Source organism: Blennius ocellaris, assembly GCF_963422515.1.
Source record: "Blennius ocellaris genome assembly, chromosome: 15".
Classification (NCBI taxonomy): Eukaryota; Metazoa; Chordata; class Actinopteri; order Blenniiformes; family Blenniidae; genus Blennius; species Blennius ocellaris.
The window spans coordinates 6,366,245-6,387,231 of NC_137664.1; the positions used below are offsets into that span (position 1 = coordinate 6,366,245).

At 42.5% G+C, this 20,987-nt stretch overlaps 1 protein-coding gene across 3 annotated transcripts in view; it reads left to right on the forward strand.

The window, feature by feature from the left end:
• The window catches only part of ap3b1a (adaptor related protein complex 3 subunit beta 1a), a gene marked incomplete at its 5' end in the record, with an annotated part of 58,050 nt that extends 39,020 nt beyond the window's left edge, over positions 1-19,030 (forward strand). For 2 of the 3 annotated variants that reach the window (XM_080510682.1, XM_080510681.1), the window contains 5 exons: positions 2,380-2,608; positions 5,443-5,527; positions 6,129-6,226; positions 8,490-8,622; positions 17,624-19,030. In XM_080510682.1, the coding sequence (XP_080366808.1) occupies positions 2,380-2,608; positions 5,443-5,527; positions 6,129-6,226; positions 8,490-8,622; positions 17,624-17,777 (699 nt within the window). In that variant the 3' untranslated portion in view covers positions 17,778-19,030. Of the gene's footprint in view, positions 1-2,379; positions 2,609-4,980; positions 5,146-5,442; positions 5,528-6,128; positions 6,227-8,489; positions 8,623-17,623 lie in introns of those variants that run through there. The other variant, XM_080510683.1, reaches the window with a different exon arrangement.
• Between the last annotated feature and the right edge of the window lie 1,957 nt (positions 19,031-20,987).

Sequence of the window (20,987 nt, forward strand, 5' to 3'; positions counted from 1 at the left end):
GTGAATTCTGTAGCCAAAACCCACCGTGTTGTAAATTGTGGACTACTTCGAGTTGTCTTCTGTCCAGATTTTGTTCTCCTCCACCTTCACGATGCTCACTTGGAGCTCTGCACGCACTTTGTGACCTCAGGAAGTGTTTCAATTATTGCAGTTCAGTCAGTGTTGTGTAATATGTAAATTATATTGTACGTGTTTGGTGTTATGATGGTGATATATTCGTGATGTGGTGCAGTTTCTCTGCCATCATTTTATTAGTCCAGCCCAATTGTTGAACATCTGTATACGGCTTCTTTTCCTATGTCGGAGCGATTCTTCATCCTCCTCTTCACCACATGACAAAACCCCGAGGACGCCGTTTACATTTCTCACCCGAGTCCGAACATACTGGCAGTACGTCGAGCTTCAGTAAAACAATGTACACTGACAGCACTCAACACGAGCGCTGCCGTCGCCACTCCACGTTTCCACTGTGTTTCTTCACATCATATTCTCAGTCATCGTCAATTAGATTAATTAGCTCACACAGTCTGTTTTTTTTTTTTTTTTGTTGTTTTTTTCCCACCTCTTTTATATTTTTTTAAAACTTTATACAATATTAGATATCATTACTTTTGTTATTCTTGTGACTTCTTTAAAAGTTTTATCTTTTCTTTTCTTTTTGGGTCAGACAGGTGGTATACAAGTTTTTGTGTGAGTGTGTGTGTGTGTGTGCGTTGACACTCTCATTGACCCAGAATGACGTGTGTGTGTCTCCGCTTCAGCTTGGTGTTTGTGCATTCAAGTGCTAATTGTTTTAGAAGGTGTGAACAGGCTGGATCTGTCCTTATGTTTTGAGCCAATTAGCGCCGTCGCTCAAAACCAAAGGACCCTCGAAGACTGAAGAAACTCGTGAAACTTGCAAGACTTTTAATACTTTGTTAGTGACATCGACGCAGTAGAGGCGTGTCCGCGGCTTATGCACATTATAGAATTATTTCCATGTTTAACAGAGCAGTATGTAGAGCATGTTGTTTTACACTGTGTGGGTCGACTTGTCTTCTCTCACTGTAATGCGAGCCCTTCACCAACATCAAGTGAAAATCTCAATGCCACCAGGTGTGAACAACGCTCATCAAAGAGTAACAACACGATAATTTTTAGAGCTCTCAAAAAAAAAGAAAAGAAAATACACTACTGCCTCCGCCTCTTTTCTTTTCCACTGCGTCTCAAAGGTAATGCAATTTCCTGCGTCTGAAAAGGTAAAAGCTCTTTTTAAACTGCCGGCGAATGGCAGGTTTGGGGCCGTGCAGGCACTTGTGTTTCTATTCATTAGGGGTTGTTTTTATTCAGCCCCGGTTTGACTGAGCATTCAGCCCATCTCCATCTAACTGGGCTGATTGAGAACATTTCTTAAATGCGCTCTTCTTTACCCCACAGAGTTAATGAAGGGAGCGTCGGGGCGGAGGAGTTTTTCAGCCATCACTTGGTCCCCACTTCACTAAGAAGTGGAGCAGTCTGGCTGCTGATTGGCCGCAATAAATTGCATGAATGTGGGTGATGGGAAGACCGGAGATTCTTGTATTAATTTGGCCTCTTGTATGGATGCATTTGCACTGTAATGTACAAAGCATCCCTGGATATTGTGTTGATGCAGAGAGTGTTTGGCATTCGGATGACTTTCTGAATGTGGTGCGTTTTCTTTTTCTTTCTTTTTTTTTTTTCCTAATCTTTTTCATATTCCTTTGTTTGCTTTCGGGTTGATAAATCTTAAAGGAATCGGTCTCGTCCTGCAGTTTTCCTCAGCGTTATCCTTTTGTCAGTGTGTCAATATGACTTGTTTTCATGATTCCAATATTATGTTTGATTGTTTCCAAATAATTATTGTTTCATTGTGTGTGTCTTATATAGTTCAAGAGTGTTTCACACGAAGAACAATCAATCGCAATAATAAAAATTGAAAAATTGCATGAATTACGTGAAAATAGTCACCCTAACAATTAAAAGGAAAAAAGCCATGGAAAAAAATAGGTGATTACAATATACTGTAGAGGAAGATATTGCAATGCACTATAAAATATCTGAGGATTATAATTCTAAACAAAATGATCATTTCCAGCCCAATTGTTAGGGGACTTAACACCGTCACATACCTTAAATGTTTATATGTTTTGAAGGTATCATTTACATTGAATCCACGAACGACTGACCATGTTGGATCTGAAACATATTTTCCCTTATCGCATTATTTACAGCATGTAGTGTGTTCAATTCCAGGCTTGTACTTTTACTTTTTAAGAGAATAGAACTTCAAAATGGTCTCACTTCATGACAGAGTCACAGTCTGCTACTTTTTCCGGTATTTCTTGACCTTCATTCCCATGCCTTCATCCATTCGTTTAGGTCAGCACGCAGTCCTTCGGTCCTGTGAAAAGCTACGAGTTGCTCCACCACATGACTGGAAAGGGTCTATCGGCCAACTACCATTTCCCCAGGCAGCCATGTTTGTATCAGCCCAGTATGGTGTCGGTACAGCTCTCACTGACCAACAACTCGGACCACTGCCTGGAGGAGATCCACGTTGGAGACCGGACCCCTGCGAGTCTAAACATCCACTGCTTTAACACTATTGGTGAGTACGACTGTGTCGTGTGTGTGTGTGTGACTTCAGAGAAACTCTCTGCTTTTGTAATATCAAGAGGAGAATATTGAAGTAATTTAGTATCTCTGCTCCTGTGCTGTGTCCCTTTGCACATGTTTTTGTGCATTACAAATATCACCTGGAAGCTGTTGTGTAGATAAGGGCAGCCACGAGTGTGCCGCTACAGATATAAAAATGCAGTAAATGGAGGGAATGAAGAGAAAATGTACAGTCCCAGCTGTGAATATCGAGAAGTCTTATAAACCAAGCCTGTGTTTTTCATCCCGATTGATGATTTATTAAGCTAAAACAGTTGCTTCAAAGTTGCAAGTCTGATGTTGATCTTTGCAGGTAAAATCTCAGTATAATAATATAGTCTCTTGACCTAACTAGTTGGTCAAATAATTAATTGGCAAGTTATAATTCAACTGTGAATCCACAAGCAAAGTAGCAGAATCTGCTATCTTGTTGCAACATTTAACGTATAAATATTTGGTGTGTTTCCATGTTTTTAAGTAGGATAGGTTCAAATATAATGCAACCAAAAAGGTTTAAAACCAACCTTGGATCTGAATTATAATAAAGCAACTGCAGCCTTTCAATATGTTCAATCTCTGAGGTCACATCGAGTTCCGCAACCAAATTCCTGCTGCTATGATTGTTTTCTCAGACAAGATATTAAGCGATCATCATGGCATCAAAAACCTTTAAGCCCGCTTGCTATCAAGTGCTGCAAATAGCCCAGCAGCAAACCCCCCTACCAGAAAACAGCCAATATTGCTCCGACTAATCCCAGTTCATTATTATCGATCAGGACGAAGAAAACATACACAATCTCCATATTTCTCCACACACTGTTGTATGATGGGGGAATAATATAAGACAGGGAATAGTGCTCCCTTAACGCTTTCGGTTTCACGTGTGCACAAACACACACACACACACACACACACACACACACACACACACACAGGGGTATAGTGTGCAGTGGAGCATGTTGAAACTGTCAATTGCAGCGGATTGATTGGGCATTGAAGGAACTCAAGCAGCCAAACAGTGGGTAATTTGGATCGATTGAGCCTGGCTACTGTGAGCGGGCAGCTGCAGTTAGTTTGGATAAGTTGCAGAGGATGAATACAGACAAAGCTTTATGTACTGCTATTTGTTTTGTGTATGCGTGTGCTGGTTTAGAGATACTACTTGACAGGGTATGAATTTAAAATGGAATATTTCCTGTGGCTTCAAGAGGCACGACCCCCTGCTGCTTAACAGTGGTTAAATTTAGAATGTTAATAGTGGACAATAATGAGTCATTTCTATGTTTATGCTCCTAATCCAGTCGTTTTGTGAGCTGTTCATTATGAGACTTCTGCAGAGCTCGGTTACCACGGATTCATGATGATGACATCAAAAGGAAGATGTCTAAATCATTCTGGAGGAGCATTCTTCAAGGACCAGACGAGACTGCTCTAAACTAATAACTTATTTTTAAAAAAAGACAAACATCTACACATATTTTGTAAGAAATAATAATTATTTTTTTTTTTTTAAGTTCAGTTCATTTTACTTATAATATAATAATGTCATGTTCGTTAACATTGAAGTAGGATTTAAAAGAGTGCAACATAAGCAAAGTCTTACAACAGCATGGACAACTGGCACTGTTCCTGTGAATTCTGAGGCCTTTATTAACGGCCTCTGATTTCAGTTTATACTATAGTCTGAATAAAACTAGAAAACACAAAAAGTAAAGTGAGCTGGTCTTCCTTTTGAAATTGTGCCCCATTTTTAATGAACATGCATTTGTGGGATATGCAGGCGAAGTTTGTTTTGTTGCACACATGAACATTTAACCAAATCATTTCTGCCAATGCCAAACGGCATATTCTAACCTGTTGGCGGACTGAATGTTCCCACAGATGTTCGTTCCCTGTAATAATGTTTCCTTACATATAGCTCACTAATTAAAGCAGGAGTGAAACAGGCTTCCCAACAGGTTTATGATTCATTGCTAAGAAGCATTTTTACAACAAAGAGATAATCTACCAAACACAGATTATATTGAGTTGGTCTCCTCTCGCCTGTATTGAATTTTTAAGGGAAAAGCTCTGGAGAAGCGGCGTAAAGCTGCTCGGATGTGAGTCCATGATGGCTCTGTTGTCTGAGCATTTCCTCTGGAGTCTCTGCTCTACACTTCCGTCTGTGGAAACAGTTACACAGTGAAACAGCCCTGCTCTGCACATCCAGAGATACACAGGCCGACCAGAGAGGCGAGGAGGATGTTTCTGTCTGTCTGCGTTCTTCTCATTGTTAACCTCCCCCCTCCTCTTCATCCTCCTCCTCCTCCTCCTCAACCCATTCAGCTGTCCAGACACTCTCTTCAGCATTTTTTGGCTTTGCTTAGCGCTCCTGGAGCTCGCCCCGCTGCATCTATCTCCCACACCTCATCTCTCTTGATGCTGACGCTCTCTTTGACAAGCCCGGCGTTTTGGAAATATGCTAGTCCTTCACGTGTTGGCTTTTTTTTTTTTTTTTTTCCCCCACCCGGGCTGTAGGTGTGGGAGATGAGATTGAAGGATAGATTTCTCACACACTGTGGCCTTGCTTTGTGAAGTAGAAAACACAAGTGGTGTGGATGCCTGTCTGTTCCACTCTGCTGCTGCACCCACCACCACCCCCACCCAACCAACCCGCCTCCTCCTCCTCCTCCTCCTCCTCCTCCTCCTCCACTCTCCCAATGCTCCATCCTTCCCCACGCCACAGACTGCCCTTGTCACTCACTCTTCCTCTTCTCTCGTCTTTCTTCCTCTCTTCACCACTCTCAGATCGGTTGCAGCCAGAGGCCTCGGTGACAGTATCTATGGGTATCGACTTCAGCGACTCCACACAAGCAGCCAACTTCCAGTTATGGTAAGGCAACCCGGCGTCGCTCGCGTGTCCACGCAGGTGCATTTCTCCTCCCGGGCCTTCGGCTGCACATCTTTTTTTTCCGCAGCTGCTCGCCACACATCCTTTACATGCCTGTTTTTCTTACTTCTCCCTTCTCCGCGGTTCTTTGTTAATTTCCTCCTTCCTATCCGCTCTGTGCCAGCACTCCCAGGTGAGACATCAGCCACAATTGATCCCGGTTCACCGGGATAACAATTATTCCTCCAGTAATCAGCCCCGGCCCAAATCAACCTGCTGAATGCCATTGGCACCACTACTCAGCCAATCAATAACCTTATCAGAAAATCTGTTTGAGATGGGGGGGAATCAATCTGGCCCAAAATGCCATTCGCAGAGCGTGGTCTGCATGCGATGAAACGAGAAACATTTCATACGCAAAGCTAAACGTACACTCGCACAAATAATCACTCCACTCAACACAAGCTGTGCCCATTCCCTCCAATTAGGGTGAATTGAAATTAAAAAAAAGCAGGAGAAATTGAGCCTTGTTTGATCCGTTCCTTGCTTTTATGTTGCAACTTAAGTGTCAATAAAGCTTTAAATCCTGTTTTTCATTATTTAGCACCAAGGAGGACCAGTTTATTGTGTCCATTCAGCCAGCTGTTGGAGAGCTGTTGATGCCCAGCTCCATGACTGAGCAGGACTTCTGCAAGGAGCAAGGTGAGTCAAAATGTTGGCAAAATACAACACGGAAGCACTCTTCACAAGTTCTATGCTGAAGTTCAGCTCATATGTACACAGCAGAGTTACGCCGCATATTGAAATGACATTGTAACTAACATGAGTTAAATATTTTCATCAATATTATCTCAAAAAGGACAAATACTGTTGCAAACAATCCAGTATGGCACATGCAGTTTGTTGTTGAATGCATATTAAACCAATAAGAGTCTTGCATATGGGAGCATATGCTCATTATTCTTATTGTTATATTGTACACAGTTATAAAAAAAAAAAAAACCCATCAAAACAGTAATCAGAGTTTCTGTGAGTTTAATAATACCAATGATAAGCAAAGTATTTACTTTTCTGTTTGTCTCATGTAAACAAACCCATGTCTTGGTTGAATGTTACACAAATTGGTACGTACTCGTAATGGATCGCCATCATTTTTTTAAAATGTTATTTTCATCTCTTCGTACATTTGACCACTTTTCTTGTATTCAAACCTCATCCAGCAGTTTTGTTTCACACCAATTAGTGATTTATAATTTTTTGGTACAATTGTGAAAGGCTGCTGAGATCCATAGGCAATGAAAAGCAAAACTCCTCTTCTGTAAGATAGTTATTTGTACATATGGTCTGCTTTTGGACTAAAGCCTATTTTCTACTTTAAATTGGTCTCTCTGACAAATTTAGCAACTATTGTATCAGACAAAAAATGTAAAGATGCTGTGGCGGGAAAATCTTGAGACCACAATCCCATGTTTCCATGTATGTATAGGATTTTAAGTAAATTTTTCAAAAATCAACATCAAACTATTAAACGTTTTACTTGTGGGTATTTATTTTCATTTTGCAGACGTTGCCTTATTTACTGGACCACAAGTCGCCCTATTTTTTAGCTGTTTGATAAACACTCATTAAATTAAGTTGCACGTCCATCCAAAGTATACCTACACCTACCATCACTGACCACTAGATGTCACTATCGGCGCAGAACACTGCTACAGTACCACCAAATAAATTGCTATGTATTTGACCGACAGCGAAAGCAAATTCTTGCCTAAAAGAAGGAGCTACACCGCAGAATTAAAAACAAAAAACTGATAAAGCATGCAGCACACAATGAAAACTACGAATCCAAAAGAGTTCAGCTTGTGTGAGACGCTTGTGAGGGACTGTTGAGAAAGTAAGGATCCTACTAGCCTGATGAAGAAAGCAAAGGTTGCCGACATTGAGCTCAAAGCACGACAGCTGAAGCTTGGTTAACAAAGTCACAGATTGTTTGGAGCAAAGCTTGTCTACGGTTACAGCATTTAAAAAAAATAAGACGAAAATCTAATGGTCCAAGATTGTTACCACATCTGTGTGTTCTCGTGTGTTCATCTGTAAGCATCTCCTCACCTTTGCTTTTAAGAAACATTTCCGTCGACAGCAGACACGTCACAGTAGCTTTGAGAGCGTCCTCCTATCCAACCATTCAACGAGCGCCTAAGTGCCTTTTAAATGCTGCCTCTGCATTAATTATTATTCACACGTTGTTTTTTTTTCTTTGTTTTCCCCCTGCTGAATACATCCTGCACTCAAACACAACACACGCGACTGCATATTTTAAAGGACAATGTTCTCTTCTGTTCATGAGCACCATTTGGGTGAAGATGATTCATTCTTTGAGGTAACAGGTTCATTATCGAGGTCTTCTGAAGCAACCAAACCTGTGGAACTGAATACACTTTAAATGACCTCTTAAATAAAAGAATCCAATTCACTGTTATTGTTAACAGGTTCAAGTTGTAGTTGACTAGCAGTGAATTCTTTGTATGCATGGATATGTTTTATTCTTGCTCCGCAAGGTCTATTTTTGTCGAATACCTTTTAATTTCTGATATGGACAAACTTGTGGTTTGTTTTCCTTGTAGCCCATAAGATAGATATTTATTAAGCACATTTAAACTCACTGTCATTTCTCTAATACTATAAAATAAATTAATTTTAAGGTGAGCATATGTACTGCACTTGACATTTGGCAAACAAATCCCAAAGTGCTACAATAAATACATAATAAACCATTGAATGTATTTTTATTTCAGTCAGCTTGATGTACAGTAGGGTGGTCCATAAAAAAATCAACTTACAGGTTCAGTTCAGGACAGCCCCTAGTTCTTTTCCATTTACCAAGTTAAGTATTTGACAGATTATAATTATATTTCAAAGTGAAATATTTGATTTAATTTTGCCTGACATTGTTGCATTTTCTTAGGAAAGCTCCTGGGTATGAACGAGACCTCGGCAACCATCACCACGACTAACGCCTCCAGCCAGAACGTCAACAAGCAGGTCCTGTCGGTGGCCAATATGGGGGTGATTTCCTCCAGCCAGTCCAACATCAGCAGGTAACAGACTCAAAAAAAAAAAATGACAGCACACACATGGTATTAACAACCATGCATCTTATTTTTACTCATCGATCAGATTTCTGAACTAATGATTGGGACGAAGACTCAACTCAACAGCCCACAGAAATGACGATTACTCTCTTAGCGATCTTGAAGTTAATTTGTCAAATGAATGCCCTTCCATCATTATTATATTAAGAGTCATGGTTTTGAGCCTGGCACACACTACAGAATTTTTAAAAATCTTCATTGATAAAGAGACCACACACTTAATGATCACAAAAAAACTCATCCTACAAGATCTTCCTCTTCTGATCTGACAGTGTGTGATGTGACTGCAGAACTCATCACACACTAACCGGTTGTATCCCACTCTGCACCGTACACTGCTATAAAACTAGCTATATAGGTCTATGTTCCTCATGCTCAATATTCCAAATCTCAGGGATAATCAGATGTCTTGGAAAATGACCTGCCTATTTTTACAATATCCTGATTGGTGCACGGATTGTCCCGCCCACCTGGAATACTCAGTGCACCGCAGTGTGGAGACGGAGTGTTTAGATCGATCCTTATTACGTAATAAAACAAATCCTCGTCACTGAGGCTTTAAATTATATTTTTGCTCTCGTTCCAAGTCTGTTTAGCTTTGTAATAATGAGGTTAAGAACAACGGTCACGTGAATTTATGGAGCGCACATCCACTCTGACGTCACGGTGAGGAATCAATATCCCAACACAAAATGCATTCACACTGGGGAAACAGCCTCAAAACAAACTGATGGAAAATATAAAGTTAAAGAAGAGCGGTGAGGAACAATGAAGTGAAACTGAGTGATCACAGTGCCGTGCAGGTCCGCTTGGATTGTCCATGCGATTATATGATTTTAATTGATTGAAGTCGGCCATTAACAAGTCGGGAGCTTTCTGGCTTTTGGCTGCAGCTTTCAGCCTGGTTGGCTTTCATACCGGCACACGTGACGTCACGCACCCTGCTGTTCGGCGCCTCTCGGAGCAGAACACACACTACAGGATTTCTGGTCGCAAATAATGAACATCTTCATTATCGCCGATCTCTCCTTCCGAGACCTTCCAAGCGGATCGGACCCAACAAAATCGCCCTCAACACTCCCCACACCACAGGAAAATCGGTCACGATTTTATTTTTTTTATCTTTTTTTGCAGACATCTGACAATCGGGTCTGTGCTTCTGATGATCGGGACTAAAATCAGCCCGATTATCCTGCAGTGTGTCCCGGCCTTTAGCTAAGAGTCTCTACTGTATGTGACTAAATGGCTACTTAAATGTCATTATCTGCTTTACATGACTGAGTAGTTTATAGTTTAATTGCACTATAAATATGAGCTTCACCAAAAAAAAAAAAAAAAAAAATCAAGTTAAAGATAAACCCCAGTTTGACGCTTGTGGGAGTTGCATCAAGAGTTTGTTCTGCCTGTGGTTAAGTTGAAATGTTCCCCGGTGCTTGTTATAATTTTTACGTGGAGTTTTTTTTGCGTTTGTGTGTCAGAGAGAGAGAAAGTGTGTGCGTGTCCCCCCGGCAGCTCCGTGCAGACATGCCAGGGGAATGCCCTGAGAAGCCTGGCTGTGTAATTGGTGTACACAGAGTGTGCTAATGAGCTTCCTCCTCTGTCACGCACACCCGAACACCTGATAGATAATTACACCTCCCTCTCTCCCTCTGTTTCCTGCTCTGTCTCTCTTTTAATTCATCTTTGCACCCCATCTGTCTCTCCCGCCGCTCTGCTGTCTCTCCTTCACTTCCTCTTTGTTTTTCACTCCATCCCTCCGCTCCGTCTTTCTTGTCCTCCTCCCTTTTCATCCTCCCCGTCGCCTCGCCGCGCCTCCCCGTCTCCAGGTGATCTGCAATAATTTCTTTATGGATCTAAGGTGGGATCGAGGCGAAAAATGTCATAGGCGGCGGGGATAAATAAGGGACAGCCAGGAACTCTGGGTGAGACGTTTGCACAAGGGCACAGAAAACTGAGGGAGTGAGTGGAAATCAATGATAGGCAGTGGGAGAGGCCTGCATCCAATAAGCCCATACTTCATTCAGAATAACCAATAGCTCAAAAGGCTCCATGCTATCAATCTCTCTCCTGCCTTTGTGACGGCTTTAGAGGAAGACGGTGTCCCGACGTCGCCCTGTGGTCCCACGTTAATAAAGACACTCTCTTCCCTCACAATGACCAGCTCCTCTGTGGAGATGATGGAGTTTCCTCACTGCCAAAGTTCCACGTCCTTGTCTCCTCAGCCTTAACATGGAGGTGTGACAACTCCGCATTAAGGATTTGATGCAACATGGGCGAGTTTGGATGCAGGTGTAGGTCAGTATCACTCATTAGATTAAGTTGCAGATCCATCCAAACGGCTAAAAAGGGCGACTTCTGGTCCAGTAAATAAGGCAACGTCTGCAAAACCCTGTAGTTTTATAGTACTACTGTCCTGTAAATGCAGGGAGCAATAACTACACAAGAGGGGGCGGGAGAACAATGCTATAGATTTCACTTGATACCTAAAGAGATGCATACATGCCACTTTCTCTCTCATTAAAGTACTGCACAGTTGTATCTCTATTTTTGGTTTCCGCTCCGCCCTGTGTGAGGAACAGTATAGCACTATAGCCACTAAATGCTAACGAGTCACATAAATAGAATTTGTTGCTGATATTTAACTTTACCTCCTTTATCCTCATATCTCGGACAATGATCGGGTGTCGTCTGTCCCGGCTAACATTTGAATGATGATGTGCAATTCTGTGACCAAGATGGCACATTTTACAATATGATGCACATTTAATACGTTTAAAAAAAAATGCAAACTTCAGATTACTTTCACTTATACTCAAAATATCAAGGCGATAACATAAGGCTACAGTATTTACAAATGCCTGTTTTTATGGTATATTTTAGAAAATAATGAACTTCAATTGCTGGTTGTCTAAAAATATCACCAGCCAAAAGAACAAGCTTTTTTTTTTGCTTGATGTGAAACGTTTTTTTTTTCGCCACTGATGGTACGGTTACTACATTCTGGTTTTCAATGGTGCTGTAATAGCTGCTTTGACACACACACACACACACACACACACACACACACGGCAAGGAATGATCGATCAGATCGGATACACCCACTGAGAGCTTATTGTAGAGGTCACTCCGTATTAAATGTGATGTGTGACTTGACCTCCATAGAGGTACCCCCCCCCCCCCCCACACACACACACACACACACACACACAGACACACACACAGCGTTTCTTCTCTGGTCTCCCCTGAGAAAGACCCTTCTAATCCAGGCGAGATCCCGCAGAAATCCACCCTCCGGAGGAGCCAGAGTTCAAATTTAGCGCAGAGGATTTAAATACGAATCTGGAGAACGACGCAGTTCATGAAACACGTTTCACATGCTTTAAACTGACCTCGGATGCTTTTTTTTTTTCACGGGTGAAAAAACCAGTGCTGGAAGTCAGCACAGGTTTGTGTTTAACAAAAAAGCAACAGCTCGCCTCTGCTGGCAGGCAGTCCCGGTGTTTACCAGCAGGGTGCAGCACTGCTTCTCTCCAAACAGGCAATGGAGGCTTTGTGGAGGGTGGAGGGGGAGGGTGCCACTGAAACACAGAAATTGATTGCTGGAAAGGAGGATGGCAATAAATCAAGCAGGAAAGCAAATGTAGAAAACGCTGTTCTTGTTTATGTCTAAACAGGCGGAATAGAATAAATGTGCTCTATTTTTCAGTCCGTTTGAAAGCAAATTTGATCGAATTTTGCATGCATTGCCAATCCCTCTGGTTAGAGCCTAATTTAAGAAAATAAAATACTAAACCCGTTGATTTACAAGCCACGCTTTCTCTTTACTTTACACCTTGATATAATTAAATCATACTGCTTTAAGCACTGAATTCTCTTCTATTCAGTATTATTCCTTTTTTTTTTTTTTAATAATATGACGTATATCACTAATTGAACGACTCAATGAAGCCGCTTTATCTTCACGTTTAACATTTCACCACCCCTGCGGTGGTCCGTTTGTCCTCTCCGACCGTCCACGTCCGTCTGCCCTGCGCCGCCCTTCGAGTGCGGCGCTGCAGTCCGTCCGTATGGCTCGGCTCCGGAGATGCGTCGGAGGGTTCCTGCTTCTAATGGAGGCTAATAGTTTTGGCCATCTGCCTGGTCCGAGCCTTGCTCGCTTTGCCTTGGGCCCGGTGGTCCGGCCTCGCTGACCACTCAGTTGAAGGACACTCCTCCACTTGTCCACCTGGCCGGGAACCAGCCTGGAACAAGCGTCCAGCTGTGGCCTCCACAAACTCAACCTCAGTTTTGTTTTTTGTTTTTTTCTTTCCCCCCCCCCTCCTCATACAAGTTTGAGAGTCTGGGTGAAAACATGCAGTTTAGCCTTTTCTTTTTTTCCTCCCAGAGCTTGAAACATGCTCTGCTGTTGGTGTTTTGAGATGCAGGCGGGTTGCGCGCCGGCTGCGGGTTAAGCCCCGCGTTTCTCGGCTGCTGAGGCAAAGCCTCTGCAGCCCGCGTCTTCCCAGCGTGAGGGTGAACGTAAAGGTGAAGCCCACTTTGTGTTTTGCAGTGGCAGGGTGGAGGGGAGGCAGATGGCACACACAGGCTCGCCGCACTGAGGAGAATCACGGGTAATTGGAGAGTGATGCTTAGCCGCAGCCCTGCCGATCGATGCCAATCCACCTGCTCTAAGTCCAGGGGTTATGCTTTGCTTTTCTTTCCATACACTGCAATTAATCCAGTGTTTAGCCCAGTGTGAGGAGAGCGCGGGAGAATACCAATGACCCGTTTAAGGCCTGCTTGACCTTAATCTTTCCCTTCTAGTCCTTTAAAAAAAAATAAAAAAATGCAGTGATCTGGGTCCAGATGTGATGTTGATGTGTTGTCGGGTTTTTTTTTCCCCTTCCATCTTCGCAGCTGCATGAAAAACGAATTCAAGGCAAACAGGCCTGGAAATCAACAAAATTACAACACGCTCTCGTGTTTCTTTCATTCTTGCTTTTTTTTTTTTTTTTTTATTACCACGTGTGAACAAAAGCCCACAGCAGAGTCTCCTGAGACGAAATGAAAGCAGCCTCGGGGTGGTGTTAACTGGCTGAGTAAATGATAGATTTATATCCTAAATCCATTAGCAAAGCCACAGGGATCTCATAGACACCTCAGGCTGCTGATGGTGGAGGCGACCGGGAGCAGGACAACCACGTGTGTTTACAACGGCTTTAACTTCACATGAACACAGAAAGAAGCTGCTTTGGGTTTCTTCGGTTCAGTTTTGATATTGGTTCTTGTTGTGGCTCTTTAATGCTAAACGTCGTAATAAGCAGGTTTTTGTACGACATCAACAGCACAGTGAGAGTTCTTTACATTTTTGTATTTGTTATATTTCATTATGTTTTATTTCTGAGTTCCATTATGAATAAAACGTGTTTATTTTGTGTCTTCGGTGGTATTGAAATATCTTGTTTTCCACGAGTTAGCTTCATCTATTTAATTACTGACTTATTTGTGCTCAGATAATCTCCACAAGTAAGTTTAATGTGATTTAGTTTTATTTTATCCAATGTAATCCTATTTAATTTCATTGTATATAATTTGTATTTCCAACTCAACAAAGTGACCTTTTTTAAATTCAATTTAGTTTTTATTCTTTATTTGTGATGTGTATATATATATATATATACATAAAAAGAATAAAAGCTCGTCTGGTAGATGAACTACAACATTACACCCATGGTTGTAATTATCCGACTAAAGCTTAATTGTAAAAAAGTTGTACCTCACAGCAAACGTCACAAATGTGTCTGATTGGCTCAGTTTACCTCGCTTGGCTTCTCATTGAGGAAAAACCATTAGAAACTTCATTAAAGTCTTTCCGAGGAAAAACACCAGCATGAAAAACACAAAATTGAGTGAAAAAAAAGATTCTGAACATTTATCTTTAGTGTGTTAAACTAATTAATAATTCAGGGTCATTAGAAATGTTTTGAATAAGTTGATTGACTTCTGAAATTTTCCTAATATTTCCCACATACCAAATACCTCTGCTCATCCCTCAAATGCATTTTTCCCATTACAATGTCAAAGTGAAGCACTTTTTTTTTATAGTTTGGTTTATGTTCAAGAAATACTCTATAGTTTTTCACTTTTTTTATGACTGTTTGGATCAAAAAATTATATTTTGATGACGCAGAGCTTTCTGGTCGCTCTCTCGACACAAATTGCATAAAAATCTGCTTATTAATATTGGCAGTCAGTGTGCTGAACCGATAGCGAGCAGAAACATATCTTGCATAATTCAGATTAGCCACAAACTAAAAGGAAAAAGCTCCTGCAGTCAGACGGCAGGACGCTCCCAGCTGTTCATTTAAAATAACACAACCCCAGAATTATTGAAGGAAATACGAGCAAGGAGTGTTTTTTTTTTTTGTTTGTTTTTTTTAATCGAAATTCATCCTCCCTCTCTTGAATGGCTTGTTTCCTGCTGAAGTGGCTAATATTTTAATTAAGCCTGAGGAGGACTCTCTCTCTCCTCCCTGAGAGCTCCCTGATAAACTCCCTCTCCTCTGTTGATGGTAATTTAGCCGCTCCCCAGAGACGCACCCAGACACACCGCGGTCCGTGGGCCCGTTTACCATTGTGTATGCACGTCCCACCCCCACCGCGCTCCACCACCACCACCACCCAGCTCCACATCTTTAACTGGTGCGTGCTAATTGGCGGACCCGGTCGTCTGCGGGCCCGTCCTGTGGGGGCCCTTGGCAGGCTTGAGGAGTGGGGCTCCTTGTGGGCTGCTTGTCGGGGGCTTAAGCGGGCTGCCACGGGGGGTCTTTGTTGCAGAGGTGTAGTGCTAAATGGAGGCAGATGGCGGGGAGTTAGCCACGTGAGGCCTCCGCGAGGGAGACGTGCCAGAGGGGAGGGAGAGGGAGAGGGAGAGGGGGAGGGGTCACGCTGGGTCACAGCCCCTGTCTGCCTCTTGTTAGCGCTCTCAATGGGGACCATGTGCGCCCAGATTTGCCCCCCTCGAGTCTGCAGGGATGGTTTCCAAAGAAACGGGGGACTGGGAATACCCCCACCCACCCCACCCCAACAGCCCGGAGGGAGCTGGTGGGACGGGGCAACAGTCCCCAGGCTCCCACACACTCTCAGACACTGAGTCCATAAAAACGAGGCCGAGTTGAGTTTGACTGGCGCGGGAGGGCGTGTCGCCTCCCTAATGGCTCTTTAGTCATCTGCCACAATGGACTGGCTGTTGATCCGCTCTCTATATTTCCTGTCACATCGTTTTCCTCCTTTGTCTCCTCCTCTAATTTGGGGTAATTACAAGGAGCGAGGTGTTGGAGAATTTTCCAACCTCGGGATTTATGGCTTCGGGGGGAGAGGGGGAAAGTGTGTCGTCCCGCAGGCGGACGAACACATCCACCTCCGGCGTGGAGATTCAGTTTTAGTCGAATGAATGGAATCCTGCGGGGGTTCAGTGGCGTTATTTCATTTCTTTAAAGCTGCATATTAGTGCCAATTGATGGGAAGCATTATTTAGACTTGATTTTTGAGACGTGAGATCAAAACGTTGAGATTAATCGAAACTTTCCATCGATTTCCATCAAAATTCATCAAAGTGAAAGTCGATTCTCGGTTTGTCCTCAGACTCTCGTTGTCTTTCTTCTCAGTAAGAGGAACGTTTAACATCTTCCCAGATTCAATTCCCCACATTTGAGCTTCAGATCATTTCATTTAGACGCCTTCATATTTAGAATATATTACTAATGAGTCAACTCTCCCGTGGAGATATAAACCTTATTGTGGACGTGACTCTTATCATTTCATTTTAATGATGAAAGTCGTCTTTATTCTCAACTATTTTTCATCTTCATTTACATGTTAATTACTAACGTGTTTACTTTGTTGTTGACATTTCGGCTATTATTTTCCACAATCTGACTTTTTTTAAATCCAACACGTAAACATTTTCTCACATCGCTTGACCTGTGGACTTTTTCAGCTTGTTGACGTTATTTGCAAAATGTATAACTGAGCATTTAAGTTTCTTCCTGATGTTTCAGTTTTAATGTCAACATTGCAAACGTTATCTTGTGTTTTCTTTATTGCCGATATCCCAGATTTGTTTTTGTCCTTTTTTACTTTATTCTCATTACCCCCTTATATCTCTCCTCAATACTTAACATTTAGTTTAATTCCAATGTCACAAACCCAACATGGTTCATTCCAAATGTTTATTTTCTTTCATACATTTGTATGTAATCCCCCCCCCCTTCCCCCGATGTTCCAGATTTTACATCAATTATTGATGAGTTCACTTTCAGTTAATTTGACCTTTTGTCTTTTTGTGTTAAATTATTTGGATATTTGAATTTATTCTTGACCTGCCGAATGTATTCCTGATGATTTTCTATGTTTTCACTTTTTTAAAAATATTTTCACTTTCCGCTAACATATGTTTCTTGTCGATTTGTTTCTTTGTTCTTACGCTCGACTTTATTCTTTATTTTTATATTTATTATCATTTTTTTTTGCCATCATCGCTTCATTTCCGTGGTGTGCACTTCTTCTTCATGTCTTCTTGATGATTCCCAATTTGAGTGTTTTCCCAACCTGTCAGCAGTTTGATTGGATCTTTTAAATGTTATTTTCCCTAAACCATGTTGACTTTTTCTTCAAGTTAACTTTTGAAATTGTGTTCCCTTAGTTTTAGGTTTCATCCCCCAAATGTGAATTTGTATATGCAAACATTGAATCTTTTCACAACAACTGATTAAAATAATCATCCTTCCTTTCACACCCATTTGACCTCTTCTCTTCCTGCATGTGTCCCCTTGCGCAACGTTACGAAACAAGCTTTTCTTTCTTCGATCCTGAATCCTCCACCTTCAGGAGAGATGAGAGGACTCCTCAGTACGTCCACCGACCCAGGCTGCTCTGTTTTGGTGACCGGCGCCCTCTTCTCCTGCAGGTTCGCCGGCCAAACGGTCAGCAGCGGCGCTCTGGTCCTGGTGTCCCTGGAGCTGCGGGAGTCGCTGGCGTCTCTGCTCACCATCAACACGGAGAAGAGCGTCATGGCGTCCATGCTGCTCCGAGACCTCAAACAAGCACTCGCTCAGGCGTAGCGCCACCCCGCCCTCCTCCGCTGCCCCTTAGCAAACTTCCCGATTCTCAATCATCGAGGAGGACGACACCCAAATTGAAGATTTTGTGCATTTTATTCCTGTGATTCCGGTACATTTGTGGCTATTTGTTATTTCTGAAGTCCAGGAACACAGGAATCGTTTTTTTGTAAACGTCTTTACAACTGTGTAAGTCTCCATAGAAACACTCAGAAAGCATCGAACATGCAAAGATTCCCTCGTTATTTTTAAATTTCCCCTTTGCAGCAAGAGATTAACGTGACACTACCGTCTTGAAATACCTGTTCACAGTTAAGATCCCACATGCTTTGGCACAGTGTGTGAAATGTTAATAAAATATGATGGAATTGTGTGTATTTCTCATAACTCCATATTTTAATCACAAGTGGACATGGACAAGTCAAATCTTTTACCATGTCATTGACATATATTGTATTGAACTTACAAAAATCTAGAAAAGAAAAAAAAAAACCTGGGACAGAGTATATTTACCACCGCATTCTTATTTCTTAAGGCTTGTGCAATTTAGAGAGTAGATAGTTTTTGCATTTTATTATGTTACAATTATGGGGTGCTTCATACCTCAATATGCAGTGAGCGGTTTTATTTACTCTCCCTGCATGTCGTCCAACATAAGAGGCTGAAATAGCATTTCTTGGAATGTACATGTTCAAGATTCTTTTTTAACTAGTTTTGCAATTTTTTATTTTATTTTTTTTTAAGTCCTTTAGTCCTCGTCTAGTCCTTTATATACTCTGCATGTTACTGGCCAGTCCAACTGGTTGGTTACATAAAGCTCCTTAACACGTACTGTTCCAGCTTCTGTCCCAACTTTCTTTAAATGTCACGAGATGGTAAAATGATTTAACTTTTAGTTTATGCCTTGTGATCTATGTTCTGTAACATTGTGGCTTTATGAGTTTTGCCATTGATTGCGCCCTGTTTTATTAAAATTGTACACATAGTTCCAACTTCTTGGGGAAACTTGGGTTGTACCTCGCCTGTGGTCATTCAGCTTCCATGCAGTCAAGGTAGTTTCGACGTGTCCTCGCTGCAGTTTTGATGAGGAAAATGAGAAAGTAGAACTCCTCCACACTATTTCAAACTGGTTAATTTCACATTTCAGCCAAATCGCATTTATCAAAGTGCCTTCGGTGCGAGGTTAACGACGTCCAGAAATCCAATCTCGCGTCGGAATTAAAATGAACAAGATGTTTTTACCTGTATTGCTACTTCTGAAGAATAAAATGTGACTTTAATAATACAACTTTTTTTTTCTCCCCCCCATCCTTTTGTGTTTCTGATAAGAGTCCACAAAAAAGTGAATGATGCTCCGATTTTATTTCGTTTGTGTAGTTTGCATGTTCTCCCAGTGCGTGCATAGTGTCATATTACCGTTTTTTTTTTTTTTTTAATGTTTTGCACGATATTGTGACTACGATGTGAAAACATTTCAAAACGCGCTCCAGTTACTGTGGTTGGCTGTCTGTTGCATTAAGCCTCACAAATGCCTTGGTTTGTTAATATGCATGTAGAGCTTGTGGAGTACAGACTCTTCTGGTGAGCGAGCCCAGCCCCTGCCGCCTCGCTCATTGTTGGGTAAAAAGTTGTGCAGATGTACGTGATGTGTTTTAGCGGGGAGGAGGCCGGCGTGGCGTGGCGTGGCGCGGCGCGGCGCGCTCTGCGTCTGGCTGTCTTTTCCGGCTCATAAATAGCGTCTCTCTGAGGGCCGCCGTGAACACCTGTTAGCTCATCTGTCACAGGAGCTCCACTCGCATCCATCACCTCTCCCTCTGTACTCATTCCCTCAGCCAGCTGTTCCCATTACACACACACACACACACACACACACACACACACACACACACACACACACACACACACACACACACACACACACACACACACACAGGCATGAGCTGTGTCAGGCCTGCCAGACACAAACACACACACACCTCGCTTTTCTCAACGTCACACAGACCCGCACAGCCACAAAGAGGATTTTCAAACATATCTGCACACTTTACATGTTACTTCACAGAGAGCGAACACAAAGACGCCAGCGAGGCCGCGACGGAGGCAGCCGCTGTGTTGAATGTTTGATGAGATTTCACACCATGTCGAGGCTTAAGACACAAACCTGAGCTACATTTTCACACTATTAGGATCTTTAAAAAAAAAAAAAAGGTGATTCGGTTTCACGTTGTGTGCGAACGGTCACAGTCCTCCCGATATGTCACGCGGCAGCTTCTGTGCTGTTGATGCAAAAAAAAAGGAAGAAAAACAAAAAGTGGCACAGATTTTAGTTCCCATGATTACTTTAGAAGAGGAGATGAAAACAAGGAAGTATCCACTATTTTCACAGACAAGACAGCAGCCTGTTGTTGATGTTGTTAAAAAGTTGATGCATCTCATTGAAACGTCGTTTAATGAGCTGAGATGGATTTTTACACGTCAACATTCTTTTGTCGCCAATCAATAGGAGTTTGGAGAAATGGCAACCAAAGGCGGCTTTTCGCTGCCACTTTTGGTAAGGGAAATGCAAAGTAGATTCAAATGTTTTCCTAACGAGTAAAGAGTCCAACTGAGACTCGGTTACCAATGTATTCATAGTAATCTTGTCACTGATGTGTAACTCTCCTGGAATATTCCGGAGTCTGGCGGTTCTTCGCCTCGCGTCATCAGACTGAAAAGTCCACATATGTGAAGATTTTCTTACAGTTTACTGAAAACGAAGTCAGGGAGTGAAGGAAACGCGCGTGTCCGCGAGTGTGTGAGATCCATCTCCCATTGTTGGCACCTGCTATAATGGACTCTGGGGAGGGAATGAGAGAGTGGGGGAGGGGGGGGGGGATGCTCGTTGCCTTCACCTCTTCCTCAGCATCGGCGTGCGGTGACAGCTTGATTTGGTTCTCTTCTCTGGGCTGCAGCACAGCGACATGATGGGTCTGCTCAGCTGGGCTCTAGTTTGAAGACAAGAGGGGAGATAGAAAGGATTGGGCGGGGGGGCGGGAGGGGGGCCCAGCTGAGGAAACGCCTGTCTGACCTTACCGCTGAGAGCAACTTCTCATTAAACCGGCTTGCGACTGATCAGCCTCCTGTTAATCCGACAGGAAGCCGCAGACGTGCGGGGAAAAGAGAGCGAACGCAGTCGGACCTGCAGCAGTCGCCTTTTTAACTGTGTCGCTTCCT